Genomic DNA, 13,180 nt, shown 5'->3' with positions numbered 1-13,180 from the left:
CTGGGTCCAGCCTTGGAGAAAAGAGTGTATCCAGCAAAAAGCTGTGCCCCATATCCCCATTCCAATAAGTCATTGAATCATAGAATAATAGAGTTGGAAAGGACCTCCTGGGTCATCTAGTCCAACCCCCTGCACTATGCAGGACACTCACATCCCAGTCGCTCATCTTCTGTAACCTGCCACCCCATTGCTTTCACAGAATCAGCCTTTCCGTCAGATGGCTATCTTGCTTCTGTTTAAAAATCTCCAAAGATGGAGAACCCATCACCTCCCAAGGAAGCCTGTTCCACTGAGAAACTGTTCTAACTGTCAGGAACTTCTTCCGGATGTTTAGATGGAATTTCTTTTGAATTAATTTCATCCCATTCATTCTGGTCTGTCCCTCCGGGGCAGGAGAGAACAATTTTGCTCCATCCTCCATATGGCACCCTTTTAAATACTCGAAGATGGTTATCAGATCCCCTCTCAGCCGTCCCCTCTCTAGGTTAAACAGACCAAGTTCCCCCAGTCTTTCTTTGGTCTTGGTCTCCAAACCCCTCAACATCTTTGTTGCCCTCCTCAGGACACATTCCAATTTATCAACATCCCTCTTCAATTGAGGTGCCCAAAACTGAACACAGTACTCCAAGTGAGGCCGAACTAGAGCAGAGAAAAGCAGTACCATCACCTCCCGTGATCTGGACACGATACTCCGTTTGATACAGCCCAAAATCCCATTCGCCTTTTTAGCCACTGAGTCACACTGCTGACTCATGTTCAATGTATGGTCTACTGAGACTCCTAGATCCTTTTCGCACATGCTACTGCCAAGACAAGTCTCCCCCATCTTATATTGGTGTATTTGTTTTTTCCAACCTAAATGCAGAACTTTACATTTGTCCCTATTGAACTTCATTTTATTCAGTTTAGCCCACTTCTCGAGCCTAAGATCATCCTGTATTCTGTTGCTGTCTTCAGTTGTGTTTGCCACCCCTCCCAGTTTAGGATCATCTGCAAATTTAATAAGTATCCCCTCTAATCCTTCATCCAAATCATTTATAAATATGTTGAACACCACAGGCCCCAGGACAGATCCTTGGCAACTCCACTTGTCACTCTTTTCCAAGAAGATGCTGAACCATTAACGAGTAACCTCTGGATACGATTTGTCAACCAGTTATTGATCCACCTGATAGAATTAGGATCCAGAATTAGTCAATGGACTAATAACTCATGGTCGATCCCATCAAATGTGGCCAACAGATCTAATAACACCTGGAGCCAGAGATCATCCAAAAGGTCAACAAACCATGTGGCCAGGACGGAAGCCAGACTGGTAAGGGTCAAGTCACATCTTGCTGCAAGAGGTTAATTTTTAAGTAGATTATTGAGACTTATGGTATCTAATCCTCAAGATTTAGTGGACATTGAGAAGGGCCGCTTACTTCTGCTTATTTATTTGTGCTCCTTTCCCGCCTCATGTTAACGTACTTCCCATCAGCTGTCTGCTATACTTCCTGTTGGTAATGGCTTATACTTTTCTTGTAAATTTGGTTTGCTTCTGAATCTGGCTTACATACATCTTGCTAGCTTTTAGAAATGTTGGCCTCCAAGATGCTTGTTCTTGTACCAAAGAAAATGAAGAAGTGCGAATAACATGCCTAGCTGCCTGAGCTGCCACGTCTCCAAGTCTCCACCACTCCACCTGAGCGACCCCATCGCTGGGGTGGCTCCAGGGGATGGATGCTGCCTCCCCACCTCCCAAAGCCCTACGCCAGCATCCCAGCCTCCAAGCACACTACAGGACCCTGAGCGGGACATGGGAGATTTCATCTCAAAGGCAGTTTGTATTTCAGGGAAGGATCTGCGTTGATGGTGTTTGAGTTAACTGTTGAAGAAGCCACCATCTTGAGTCCAGGAGGACAGCAAAATCCTGTTATTCGTAGACACCTCACACCCTTTAGTAAATGACTGCTTAGTACTGAAACGTTCTCTTAAAATTCCAAGAGCTTTGCAAAAACTGCACCAGTATTAAGTTATTTAAATGTATGTATTATTATATTTATATATGAGCCTCTTGTGGCGCAGAGTGGTAAGGCAGCAGACATGCAGTCTGACAGCTCTGCCCTCCCCGGGGGCTCAGGGCGGTTTACATAAGAACAAAGAACAATACGTGAAACAATCTATAACATATGAATAACCTTATAATAATAACTAATAGTTGTAACCATATAACAATATAACAGTATAAACAATACAAACAATGCAACAGTGCAACAATGCAAATAGGTCTAGAGTATACTGGTGGAGTTCTGAGGGGGGCAGGGGGCGAGCAGGGGCCTTCAGTCACCGTTGGTTGTATTATTATTATTATTATTATTATTATTATTAATAGATTTGTTTCTCGCCACTCCCTTACGGCTTGTCTGGTCTCAACCAAATGCCTGGCAGAAGAGCTCCTTTTTGAAGGCCCTGCGGAACTGTTTAAGCTCCGTCAGGACCCTAATCTCCTCTGGGAGCTCATTCCACCAGGTGGGGGCCAGAACAAAGAATGCTCTGGCCCTGGTTGAGACCAGGCAGACTTCTTTAGAGCTGGTTAGTAGTGGTGGAGCGTAGAGCTCTTTTGGGGGCATAGGCGGGGAGGCGATCCCTCAGGTACACTGGGCCCTGACCACGTATGGCCTTGAAGGTAATTACCAGAACCTTTAGTCTGATCCGGAATTCAACTGGCAACCATTGCAGTTGGTGGAGAATGGGCCGGATATGAGACCTCCACGGTGTTACTGTGAGGAACCTGGCCACTGCATTTTGAACCAGCTGTAGTTTCTGGATCAAGGCTAAGGGCAGGCCTGCATAGAGTGAGTTACAAAAGTCCAGTCTAGAGGTGACCGTCGCATGGATCACTGTGGCTAGGTGTTCCGGGGCCAGGTAGGGCGCTAGTAGCTTGGCTTGGCGGAGGTGGTAGAATACAAGAGTATAAGAAGGACGGTCTAGTAATTAAACCAAACAGAGAGAAACAGACCTATCCACTGGCAATATGATAAATATATTCATAAAAGAAAGAAAAATGTCCTATTTTTGTAGTTTTCCTTATATATATTAATAGTATAATACTGGCCACAGGCTCACTTAAGTATAGGGATACCGGTCTGTATTGACACGTTCCAGACTGGTATCCCCATACCTATGTGAGCCTTGTCACTGATTAAAGAATCTCACTGAAAACGGACATTACCTGGATTCCGTTTTGACAGAAGTCCTAAAGAATAAACAAACAAGGAAAGCTCATGATCGACTGTGTCGAACGCTGCTGAGACGTCTTGTAATATCAGCAGTGCCGACCTGCCTCGGTCCAACTGGTGACGGAGGCCGTCCGTCAGCGTGACTAACGCTGTCTCTCCCCCATGGCCAGGCCGGAAACATGACTGGGATGGATCTAGGACCCAAGCTTCTTCCAGGTATTCCATCAGTTGGTTTGCAACTGCCCTTTCTATCATCTTCTTCAGAAACGCTAAATGCGAGACGGGTCTGTAGTTATTAGGCTCTCGCGGATCTAGAAATGTTTTTTTCAGCAGTGGGCATACCACAGCCTCTTTCAGTCGCTCCGGGAATTCTCCTGTTGTGAGAGATTATCTCCCGGAGGGGGCCCTTTATCCTTATGCCAGCTGTTTTTAAAAGCCAGGATGGGCAAGGGTCTAGTGGGCATGTGGTTGGCTTTGCTGTTGCTAGTATCCTGCCCAGAGAACAGTTCAATAATCTAATCTTACAAAAGCATGTGTTTAGATACTGGCTATTTTCTCCATATTCCTATGTAAAATGAGAGCATAGTAAGGATATATTCTAAGCATCTGAAGAATTAGGCTGTATTCTATTGAAACACTATATTGGAATAAACCTTTGTTAATCTCCAAGATGCTACAAGACTCCTGTTTAGGGATGGGCAAGAACTGGTTCAAAACCTTAAATCTATCATGAATTTGGCTGGATCATACCCCCTCCCCAAACCCAGGTTGAGAGCAAGTGCATCCCCCAGCATCTCCCAGACTTTTTGGGTTTGAGTCATTTAAATCCTATTTTGCTTCCCCCCCCCCTCTCCAAACAGAGGAAATCAAAACAGAGGTTTAAATGGCTGCCAATCATTTAAGTCCTCCATTTATTTCCCCCCCTTCTAAACAGGGGGAAACAAAATAGAGGTTTTAAATGGCTGGCAGCCATTGTAGTTTCACAGCAGACAGGCACGCATGTGCCTCTGTGAGGCTAAAATGATTGGCAGCCATTTTGGCACTCAGTTTCGTTTCCTCCCACTTTAAGCAGCCACTTTGTTTCAAGGTATCTGGGGCATCTAGGATCAGTTCAGCAACACTGGAATTTTCTAGTTTGTGTCCATCTCTACTCCTGTTTATTTTTACTGCAACAAACTAACTTAGCTACCCATCAGCAATTGTGGCCAGGCATGACAGATCTGTTAGGGCTTGAGTTCTATTCTTGCCCTTCCTGCTCTTTTAACATCTTTACCAGGTTTGTAAAGTAAGCATGCCAATGGATAAGGAAAAAAGTATGTTGACTAGAAAAGTATACAGTTCTAATTTGTTTTTCTTTTGCTGTGAATGTCTGTGTGATACAGTATTATTTTCACAGTCATAAGGCAAAGGTTGTGTTAGATCAGAAGTATATTATATATTTTCTTGCTCTGAGTGAATCTTACTCATTTGTTTCTCTAACCAGAGCTTACAGGTGTTGTACTACAGGGCCTGATGATGTCCCTGTAGTCAGACATCTGTACTATTCTGTATTAATCATTAATCAACTTCTAAATGAATTCTTGAAGTGGACATTACCAGGCCCTTATTGAATTTTTAAGAACCATCTAAACCTAAATTGAATTATGAAGAAGAAAACTATTTAGAATATAATTCTACTCACTACTATTTCAACAATCCCTAAGGAGAAATAATTTGTAATGCACTTCTACAGTCTTAAATGTACTCCTTTGACCTGACCTGAGTAGTCCTGGCTAGCTCAGTCTTATCAGATCTCACAAGCTAAATAGGGTCATCATAAATTGACTGCAACTTGACAACAACAACAACAAAAAGTGTACTACTTACCAGCTGCTTTGAATTTTTAAATCATCAGATAAAGTAGTTAGTGTTTTACAAATTAAGTAGAAACAAGAGAATGAGAAATGCCACCCACATTCAGATACTATTGAATGAGCTACTGTAGATCAACAGTTTACCAAATCCAATGGACTACAACAATTGAAACTAGTTTAAAAGATCAATCATATAGGATTATTATTGGACAAATATTGGCCTAAGTAGCTCAAGATATTGAAGGTCGAAGGATTCAATCACAGTAGTAGTAATGTGACATTGAAAAAATGACCACACAATATTTTTGTTGAAACATCTCTTTAATATTGTGACTAGCGATGAAAAGATATCTTTTCCTGAAGCTGCTGGCTTCACATTCTGAAACTGATGAACCTATACGAATACTATCAACTGTCAGCGTCACTGGTGAGCAGTAAATTCTTTAACATGGCTGACCTTAAAAGTTAAAATTATATTGAAAAGGCAGTTAAAGGTCAATTCAGTATTGAGTTTCTTGTGCAGGATGAAAGCAGGAAATCTGAAGCTGCTGGAGTTGTAGTGGCAGCCAACCAACAATGGCTTTAATGGAACCTTTGTTGGAACATTAAAATGTTTTTATCTTAACAATCATGGCCAAACAATCTTTTAAGTCATTCAGAAGCCAGTCTGCTTACTAATGCCCATGATACTTTAAAACAGATTATGTACATTATTATTGGTTGAAGCACTTAAATTCATGTTTAAGCCTATTGGAATGCGTGCATTCAACAGTAGCTCTACACTAAGTGAAATTGGCAAAAAATTATATCCATATATAATCTAGTATGAAAGAAAGTTCTTATAGAATGTTGGCATAGTTGCAGTAGTTAAAACACTAATTGAGCCATAATGCTGCAAGTAATCAGTCGATGCTCAACTTTTAATACAAAATAAGAATTTTAATTTGTTATTGACCATAGCTAAGTAATGCCTCCACCAGGCATTTGACTGAAGTTAATCCGACCTATAATCATCTGGCGGTCCCCCTCAAGTCATACCCTCCATAACCTGAACGTTCTGACCTCCCTAGGGATTCTGTTAAAGTTGTTTTATTGAAATTGTTCAACAAGTTAATTATGGTAACCTGTTAAATTTATATTCACTGCTAGAATTGTTATTGATATATTGTTGTGACTGTTATTAATGTATGATGTTCTATGTATTCCACAATATTCCCATATAAACCACCCTGGGCCATATGGGAGGGCGGTATAAAAAATCTACGAAAAAAAAAATAAGTGCAGATCTACAGCATAACTTAAAACAGGAAGGTTCATTTGTACTAGATTTGCAAAAATTTCAGTCAGGTGTTAATATGTATTCTAAAAATTCTGTGATGTTTCTTTAATTGCTGTGTGAAGTTTTTATATAGGAAATAGTCATATGCATGCAACTCAAGCTAAAATGGGCATTAACTTTCAGTACTAGCCTGGATTGCTCACACTAGCCTGATCTAGTATGCCTGAGGGATTGCTTCTCCACCTACACCCCTCAAAGAGCCTTGCGCTCTACCACCTCCAACCTCCTTGTGGTCCCTGGCCCCAAGGAAGCCCGCTTGACCTCAACCAGAGCCAGAGCTTTCTCCATTTTGGCTCCCACCTGGTGGAATGAGCTCCCAGAGGAGATCAGGGCCCTGACAGAATCTGAACAGTTCCGCAGGGCCTGCAAAAGGGAGCTCTTCTGCCAGGCGTTTGGTTGAGGTCAACCTACACCATCGCTTCCCATTGGCCCCCAAGCCTCCCCCTTACTACGACTGCTACAAATGTGCCCAACCCTCAGTAAGAGTTGAGCTGAGGCTCCTTGCAGTTTCCACCATTCTTTAGTGTTGTTGTTGTTGTTATGTTAATGTCATTGTTATCAGCTTGTTGTTACTATAAATAATGTTACCTATATCATTTTCTTGTTTCATGTTAACTGCCCTGAGCCTTCAGGGAGGGCGGTATATAAATTTTTGTTGTTGTTGTTATGTGCGAAGTCGTGTCCGACCCATCGCGACCCCATGGACAATGATCCTCCAGGCCTTCCTGTCCTCTACCATTCCCCGGAGTCCATTTAAGTTTGCACCTACTGCTTCAGTGACTCCATCCAGCCACCTCATTCTCTGTCGTCCCCTTCTTCTTTTGCCCTCGATCGCTCCCAGCATTAGGCTCTTCTCCAGGGAGTCCTTCCTTCTCATGAGGTGGCCAAAATATTTGAGTTTCATCTTCAGGATCTGGCCTTCTAAAGAGCAGTCAGGGCTGATCTCCTCTAGGACTGACCGGTTTGTTCGCCTTGCAGTCCAAGGGACTCGCAAGAGTCTTCTCCAGCACCAGAGTTCAAAAGCCTCAATTCTTTGACGCTCGGCCTTCCTTATGGTCCAACTTTCGCAGCCATACATTGCAACTGGGAAGACCATAGCCTTGACTAAACGCACTTTTGTTGGCAGGGTGATGTCTCTGCTTTTTAGGATGCTGTCTAGATTTGCCATAGCTTTTCTCCCCAGGAGCAAGCGTCTTTTAATTTCTTTGCTGCAGTCCCCATCTGCAGTGATCTTGGAGCCCAGGAAAATAAAATCTGTCACTATCTCCATTTCTTCCCCTTCTATTTGCCAGGAATTGAGAGGGCCGGATGCCATGATCTTTGTTTTCTTGATGTTGAGTTTCAAGCCAACTTTTGCACTCTCCTCCTTCACCCGCCTCAACAGGCTCTTTAGTTCCTCTTCACTTTCTGCCATTAGAGTGGTATCATCTGCATATCTGAGGTTGTTGATATTTCTCCCTGCAATCTTGATCCCAATTTGTGACTCCTCTAATCCCGCATTTCTCATGATGTGCTCTGCATAAAAGTTAAATGGGCAAGGCGACAGTATACAGCCTTGCCGAACTCCTTTCTCAATTTTGAACCAGTCAGTGATTCCATGTTCAGTTCTCACTGTTGCTTCTTGACCTGCATATAAATTTCTCAAGAGACAAATAAGATGCTCTGGTATTCCCATCTCTTTAAGAACTTGCCACAATTTGTTGTGCTCCACACAATCAAAGGCTTTAGCATAGTCAATGAAGCAGAAGTAGACGTTCTTCTGGTACTCCCTAGCTTTCTCCATGATCCAGCGTATGTTGGCAATTTGATCTCTAGTTCCTCTGCCTCTTCGAAATCCTGCCTGTACTTCTGGAAGTTCTCGGTCCACATATTGCTGGAGCCTAGCTTGTAGGATTTTGAGCATAACTTTGCTAGCATGAGAAATTAGTGCAATGGTGCGGTAGTTTGAAAATTCTTTGGCATTGCCCTTCTTTGGGATTGGAATGTAAACTGACCTTTTCCAATCCTGTGGCCATTGTTGAGTTTTCCAAATTTGCTGGCATATTGAGTGTAGCACTTTTACTGCATCGTCCTTTAAGATTTTGAATAGTTCAACTGGAATGCTGTCACTACCACTAGCTTTATTGTTGCTCAGACTTCCTAAGGCCCATTTGACTTCACATTCCAGGATGTCTGGCTCCAGGTCAGTAACTACCTCATTGTGGTCATCAGGGATGTTAAGCTCGCTCTTGTATAGTTCTTCTGTATAATTTTGCCACCTTTGTTTAATCTCTTCTGCTTCTGTGAGGTCCCTACCATTTTGGTCCCTTATCATACCCATCTTTGCATGAAACGTTCTCTTCATATCTCCAATTTTCTTGAAAAGATCTCTGGTCCTCCCCATTCTATTGTTTTCTTCTATTTGTTTGCACTGTTCATTTAAGAAGGCATTCTTATCTCTTCTAGCTTTTCTCTGGAATTCTGCATTCAATTGGGTGTATCTTTCTCTTTCTCCCTTGCCTTTCACTTCCCTTCTCTCCTTAGCTATTTGTAAAGCTTCCTCAGACAGCCATTTTGATTTCTTGCATTTCTTTTTCTTTGGGATGGTTTTAGTTGCTACCTCTTGTACAATGTTGCGAACCTCCGTCCATAGTTCTTCAGGAACTCTGTCTATCAGATCTAATTCCTTAAATCTATTTGTCACCTCCACTGTGTATTCGTCGGGGATATGATTTAGTTCATACCTGAGTGGCCTAGTGCTTTTCCCTACTTTCTTCAATTTAAGCCTAAATTTTGCAACAAGAACCACAATCAGCTCCTGGTCTTGTTTTTATTGACTGGATAGAACTTTTCCATCTTTGGCTGCAGAGCACATAGTCAATCTGATTTCTGTGTTGACCGTCTGGTGATGTCCATGTGTAGAGTCGTCTCTTGGGTTGCTGGAAAAGAGTGTTTGCTATGACCATTGTATTCTCTTGACAAAATTCTACCAGCCTGTGTCCTGCTTCATTTTGTACTCCAAGGCCAAACTTGCCTGTTATCCCGGTTATCTTTTGGCTTCCTACTTTAGCATTCCAATCCCCCATGATGATAAGCACATCATTTTTGGGCGTTGCTTCTAGAAGGTGTTGTAGGGCTTCATAGAACTGATCAACTTCATCCTCTTCAGCAGCAGTGGTTGGGGCGTAGACCTGGATCACTGTGATGTTGAATGGTTTGCCTTGGATTCGAACTGAGATCATTCTGTCATTTTGGGGATTGTATCCCAAGACTGCTTTTCCTACTCTCTTATTGATTATGAAGGCTACTCCATTTCTTCTGCGAGATTCTTGTCCACAGTAGTATACCTGATGGTCATCTGAATTAAATTCACCCATTCCTGTCCATTTTAGTTCACTGATTCCTAAAATGTCGATGTTCAGTCTTCTCATTTCTTGTTTAACCACATCCAGCTTGCCTTGATTCATGGATCTGACGTTCCAGGTTCCTATGGAATAAAAATCTTTACAGCATCGGACTGTCTTTTCGCCACCAGTTACTTCCACAACTGAGCGTCCTTTCGGCTTTGGCCCAGCCGCTTCATTCATTCTGGCGCTACTCGTACTAGCCGTCTGCTCATCCCCAGTAGCATATTGGACACCTTCCGACCTGAGGGGCTCATCTTCCAGCGTCATATCGTTATGCCTATTGGAACTGTCCATAGAGTTTTCATGGCAAAGATACTGGAGTGGTTTGCCATTTCCTTCTCCAGTGGATCACCTTTTGTCAGAGCTCTCAGCTATGACCTGTCCGTCTTGGGTGGCCCTGCACGGTATAGCTCATAGCTTCACTGAACTACGCAAGCCCCCTTGCCACAACAAGGCAGCGATCCTTGAAGGGGGGGTATATAAATATAATATAATAAATATAATAAATAAATAAATCTTATGAGATCTTGACTGTTAAAACATGATCAGCCCTAGTTAGTACTTGAATGAGAAACCACCAAGTAAATCCAGGATTGCTACACAGAAGTGGACAATGATGAGCCACCCCTAAAAGTCTCTTTTGTGTTGAAAACCTCACAGGATTGCTGTAAAGTGGCTGCATCTTGATGGGAATGGGAGAAATTACAAAAACTATCCTGCTTTTGATTCTTCATGTTCCAAATAACTTGTTAGATTATTTCTTCTTCTTGGTGTAGAATTATACTGTCATGATGTTTATTGGGAAAGCTAATAGCTTGATGTAGTAGTACAGATGAGATTTGAATGTATTTATGGTAAACTTGAAACTTTGTATGTCAGTGATTTCTTATGTATTGCAGGAAAGGCACTGACTTGTACTTATTTTCTACTGTTTCACAGGTTTGGATGTGTGGGGGTCGCATGGAAGATATCCCTTGCTCCCGAGTAGGCCATATCTACAGAAAATATGTCCCTTATAAGGTGCCAACAGGAGTCAGCCTGGCAAGGGTAAGAACTATGCTTTCTTTTGGGTCTTCCCCAAGCCTAGGGAACAGAGTTTTAGAGAAAATATTTCCTCTTTTTCTTTAGTTTGCATTATGCCAAAATAATATACCTGTTAACACAGCAAGCCTGCTTATGTATTACTTAGTGTAAACCACCACCACCCCAATAAAGGAGCAATAAGGCAATTAAATTACACTTCATATAATTGATGATGGGGCATTTGAAATTAAATCTGCCAATATCAGTTAGTTATCTTAACTTATCATATATTGAAAAAGATGAACTTCCCAGTTTGGGGGTTAATTGCCAGTGTAACTGCATATGAGGAAGGTAGTTGTGCTGTTGTGCTGCTTAAAAATAGTTTGCCACTCCAGTGTTAGTAAAATTCAAATAAAAATCAGTGTTGTCTTCCAAAAATGTGTGTTTTTAAATGGATAGGGGCTCCCTCTGGTGGGAAAAGGAAGAAACAACAAAAAACATGCCATTGTTTCCCTCTTAGTGGTTGCTGATTGACTAAATCAGTGGTCCCCAACCTTTCTGAGGTTGGGGACCGGCAGGGCGTCAGGGCGCGGCCCGCGGCCTGCGCGGGCCACGCCAACGCATCGGCCGTGCCCGCGCATCGGGCCGCACCCGCGGGCCACGGCCACGCATCAGCCGCGCCCGCGCACCGGGCCGCGCCCACGCATCGGGCCGCGCCCACAGGCCGCGCCCACGCAATGGGCCGCACCCACGCATCGGGCCGCACCCACACGGGCGTGGCCGGCCCTGATTCCCTCTCCCCGCCCTCCCGCAGTAAGAAGCTTCCCGGGCCGCAAGCTTGCGGCCTGGGAAGTTTTTTACTGCGGGGGGGGGACGGGGAGAGGGAGCCGCGGCCCGGCGCCATGGCCTTCGCGGCCTGGCACCGGGCCGCGGCCTGGCACCGGGCCGCGGCCCGCAGGTTGGGGACCACTGGACTAAATGATGTGTCCAATTTCACAGTGATATTCCTTGTTGATGAATTGTGTTGCTTATAGCAAGTAATTTCTAGGCTTGGAGATGTTCAGAGACACAGGCAGATGCTATGGTTTGACAAATGCCTCTTTCATGCTTGCTTTTGTCCTAGGGTAGCTAGTCAGCTTTCTCAGTATGAGACAACGTAAAGACTTGGAAGAGCAGAAACTGCTTCCAGTTGTTTTCAAAGTGTCTACATTAGATACGTGTCGTGACTGCTTTTCCCATCATGGATTATCTATTATGTTCTAGGACAGCCACATAACTGTTAATAAGAAACTGAGTAGGACAGCACTTATCTTGCCTTCTGGAAAGTGGTAGATCAAGTGGACTACAAGACATTACTGGATTATAAATCTACTAGATTTAAAGCCCATTTCACATGCAAATGATATGGGCGCTAGATGGCCTGGGGGAAGGCCTACCCCCCACCCGTGGCTCTGTGGCAGAAGGCTGCCCAGTCCACCCCCCACCCGAGGCTCTCTTGACCCTTCTCCCGGCCGGCGGAGCGTGGCTCCCCATTGGCTGCTTGGGGCAGGATGGACACTCGGAGGGGCCAATCAGGAGCCGCTTCGCGGCTCCTGATTGGCCCCTCCCGAGTTTTTATCCCGGACAGGGCCCGCCCTAACTCCTCCCACACAGCCCTTACTGCTTTATTCAGTCCGTGGCGCTCCGCGCCACGGGGCTGTTTAAAGACAAGTTGTCTTTTCATCCACAAGGAATTGGACCCCTATGACTATAGCAGTAGAAACTTTGGGTTTAAGCTCACAAATTACATATGTATATGTACCACTAATAGAGCAAATTCATTTGCAATAATAGTGTAAGAATCCTTTTGAAACCTTCTCTTATATGTCTAGTTCAATTTCAACTCATGGATATGATTTTTTTCACTTATTCCTTGCCAAAATACTGGCATCTGTGTAGAACCTGAAGCGTGTAGCTGAGGTGTGGATGGATGAATATGCAGAATATATTTATCAGAGAAGACCCGAATATCGGCATCTGTCTGCGGGGGATGTAACTGCCCAGAAAGAACTTCGTAATAATCTCAACTGCAAAAGCTTCAAATGGTTTATGAGTGAAGTTGCCTGGGATTTGCCAAAGTTCTACCCACCAGTGGAGCCTCCAGCAGCAGCATGGGGAGAGGTTGGTTCATTCAGGAAACTCAGCAATATCAGATGAAACCAAGAAGCCCCAGCCAGCCATGTTTGGATTGTGGCTGTGAATCTAACAACAGGATTTCCAGTATCTGCTGATTACATCCCTGATGGCATTTCTGCTTGGTTGTACAGGACTTGCTTGCTGGAATTGAGCAAGTGTGTCTATTATTTTATTTCAGATACA

The 13,180-nt window shown here is 43.6% G+C and overlaps 1 protein-coding gene across 4 annotated transcripts in view; it reads left to right on the top strand.

The window, feature by feature from the left end:
• GALNT10 (polypeptide N-acetylgalactosaminyltransferase 10) overlaps nucleotides 1-13,180 on the top strand; it is a 150,179-nt gene that overhangs the window by 118,912 nt on the left and 18,087 nt on the right. For all 4 annotated transcript variants that reach the window (XM_077326478.1, XM_077326476.1, XM_077326475.1 and 1 more), the window contains 2 exons: nucleotides 10,739-10,846; nucleotides 12,761-12,982. In XM_077326478.1, coding sequence (XP_077182593.1) covers nucleotides 10,739-10,846; nucleotides 12,761-12,982 — 330 coding nt within the window. The remainder of the gene's footprint in view (nucleotides 1-10,738; nucleotides 10,847-12,760; nucleotides 12,983-13,180) is intronic.

The sequence above is a fragment of the Paroedura picta genome, chromosome 3, assembly GCF_049243985.1.
Source record: "Paroedura picta isolate Pp20150507F chromosome 3, Ppicta_v3.0, whole genome shotgun sequence".
NCBI lineage: Eukaryota > Metazoa > Chordata > Lepidosauria > Squamata > Gekkonidae > Paroedura > Paroedura picta.
This window is presented reverse-complemented; position numbering and strand designations above follow the sequence as displayed.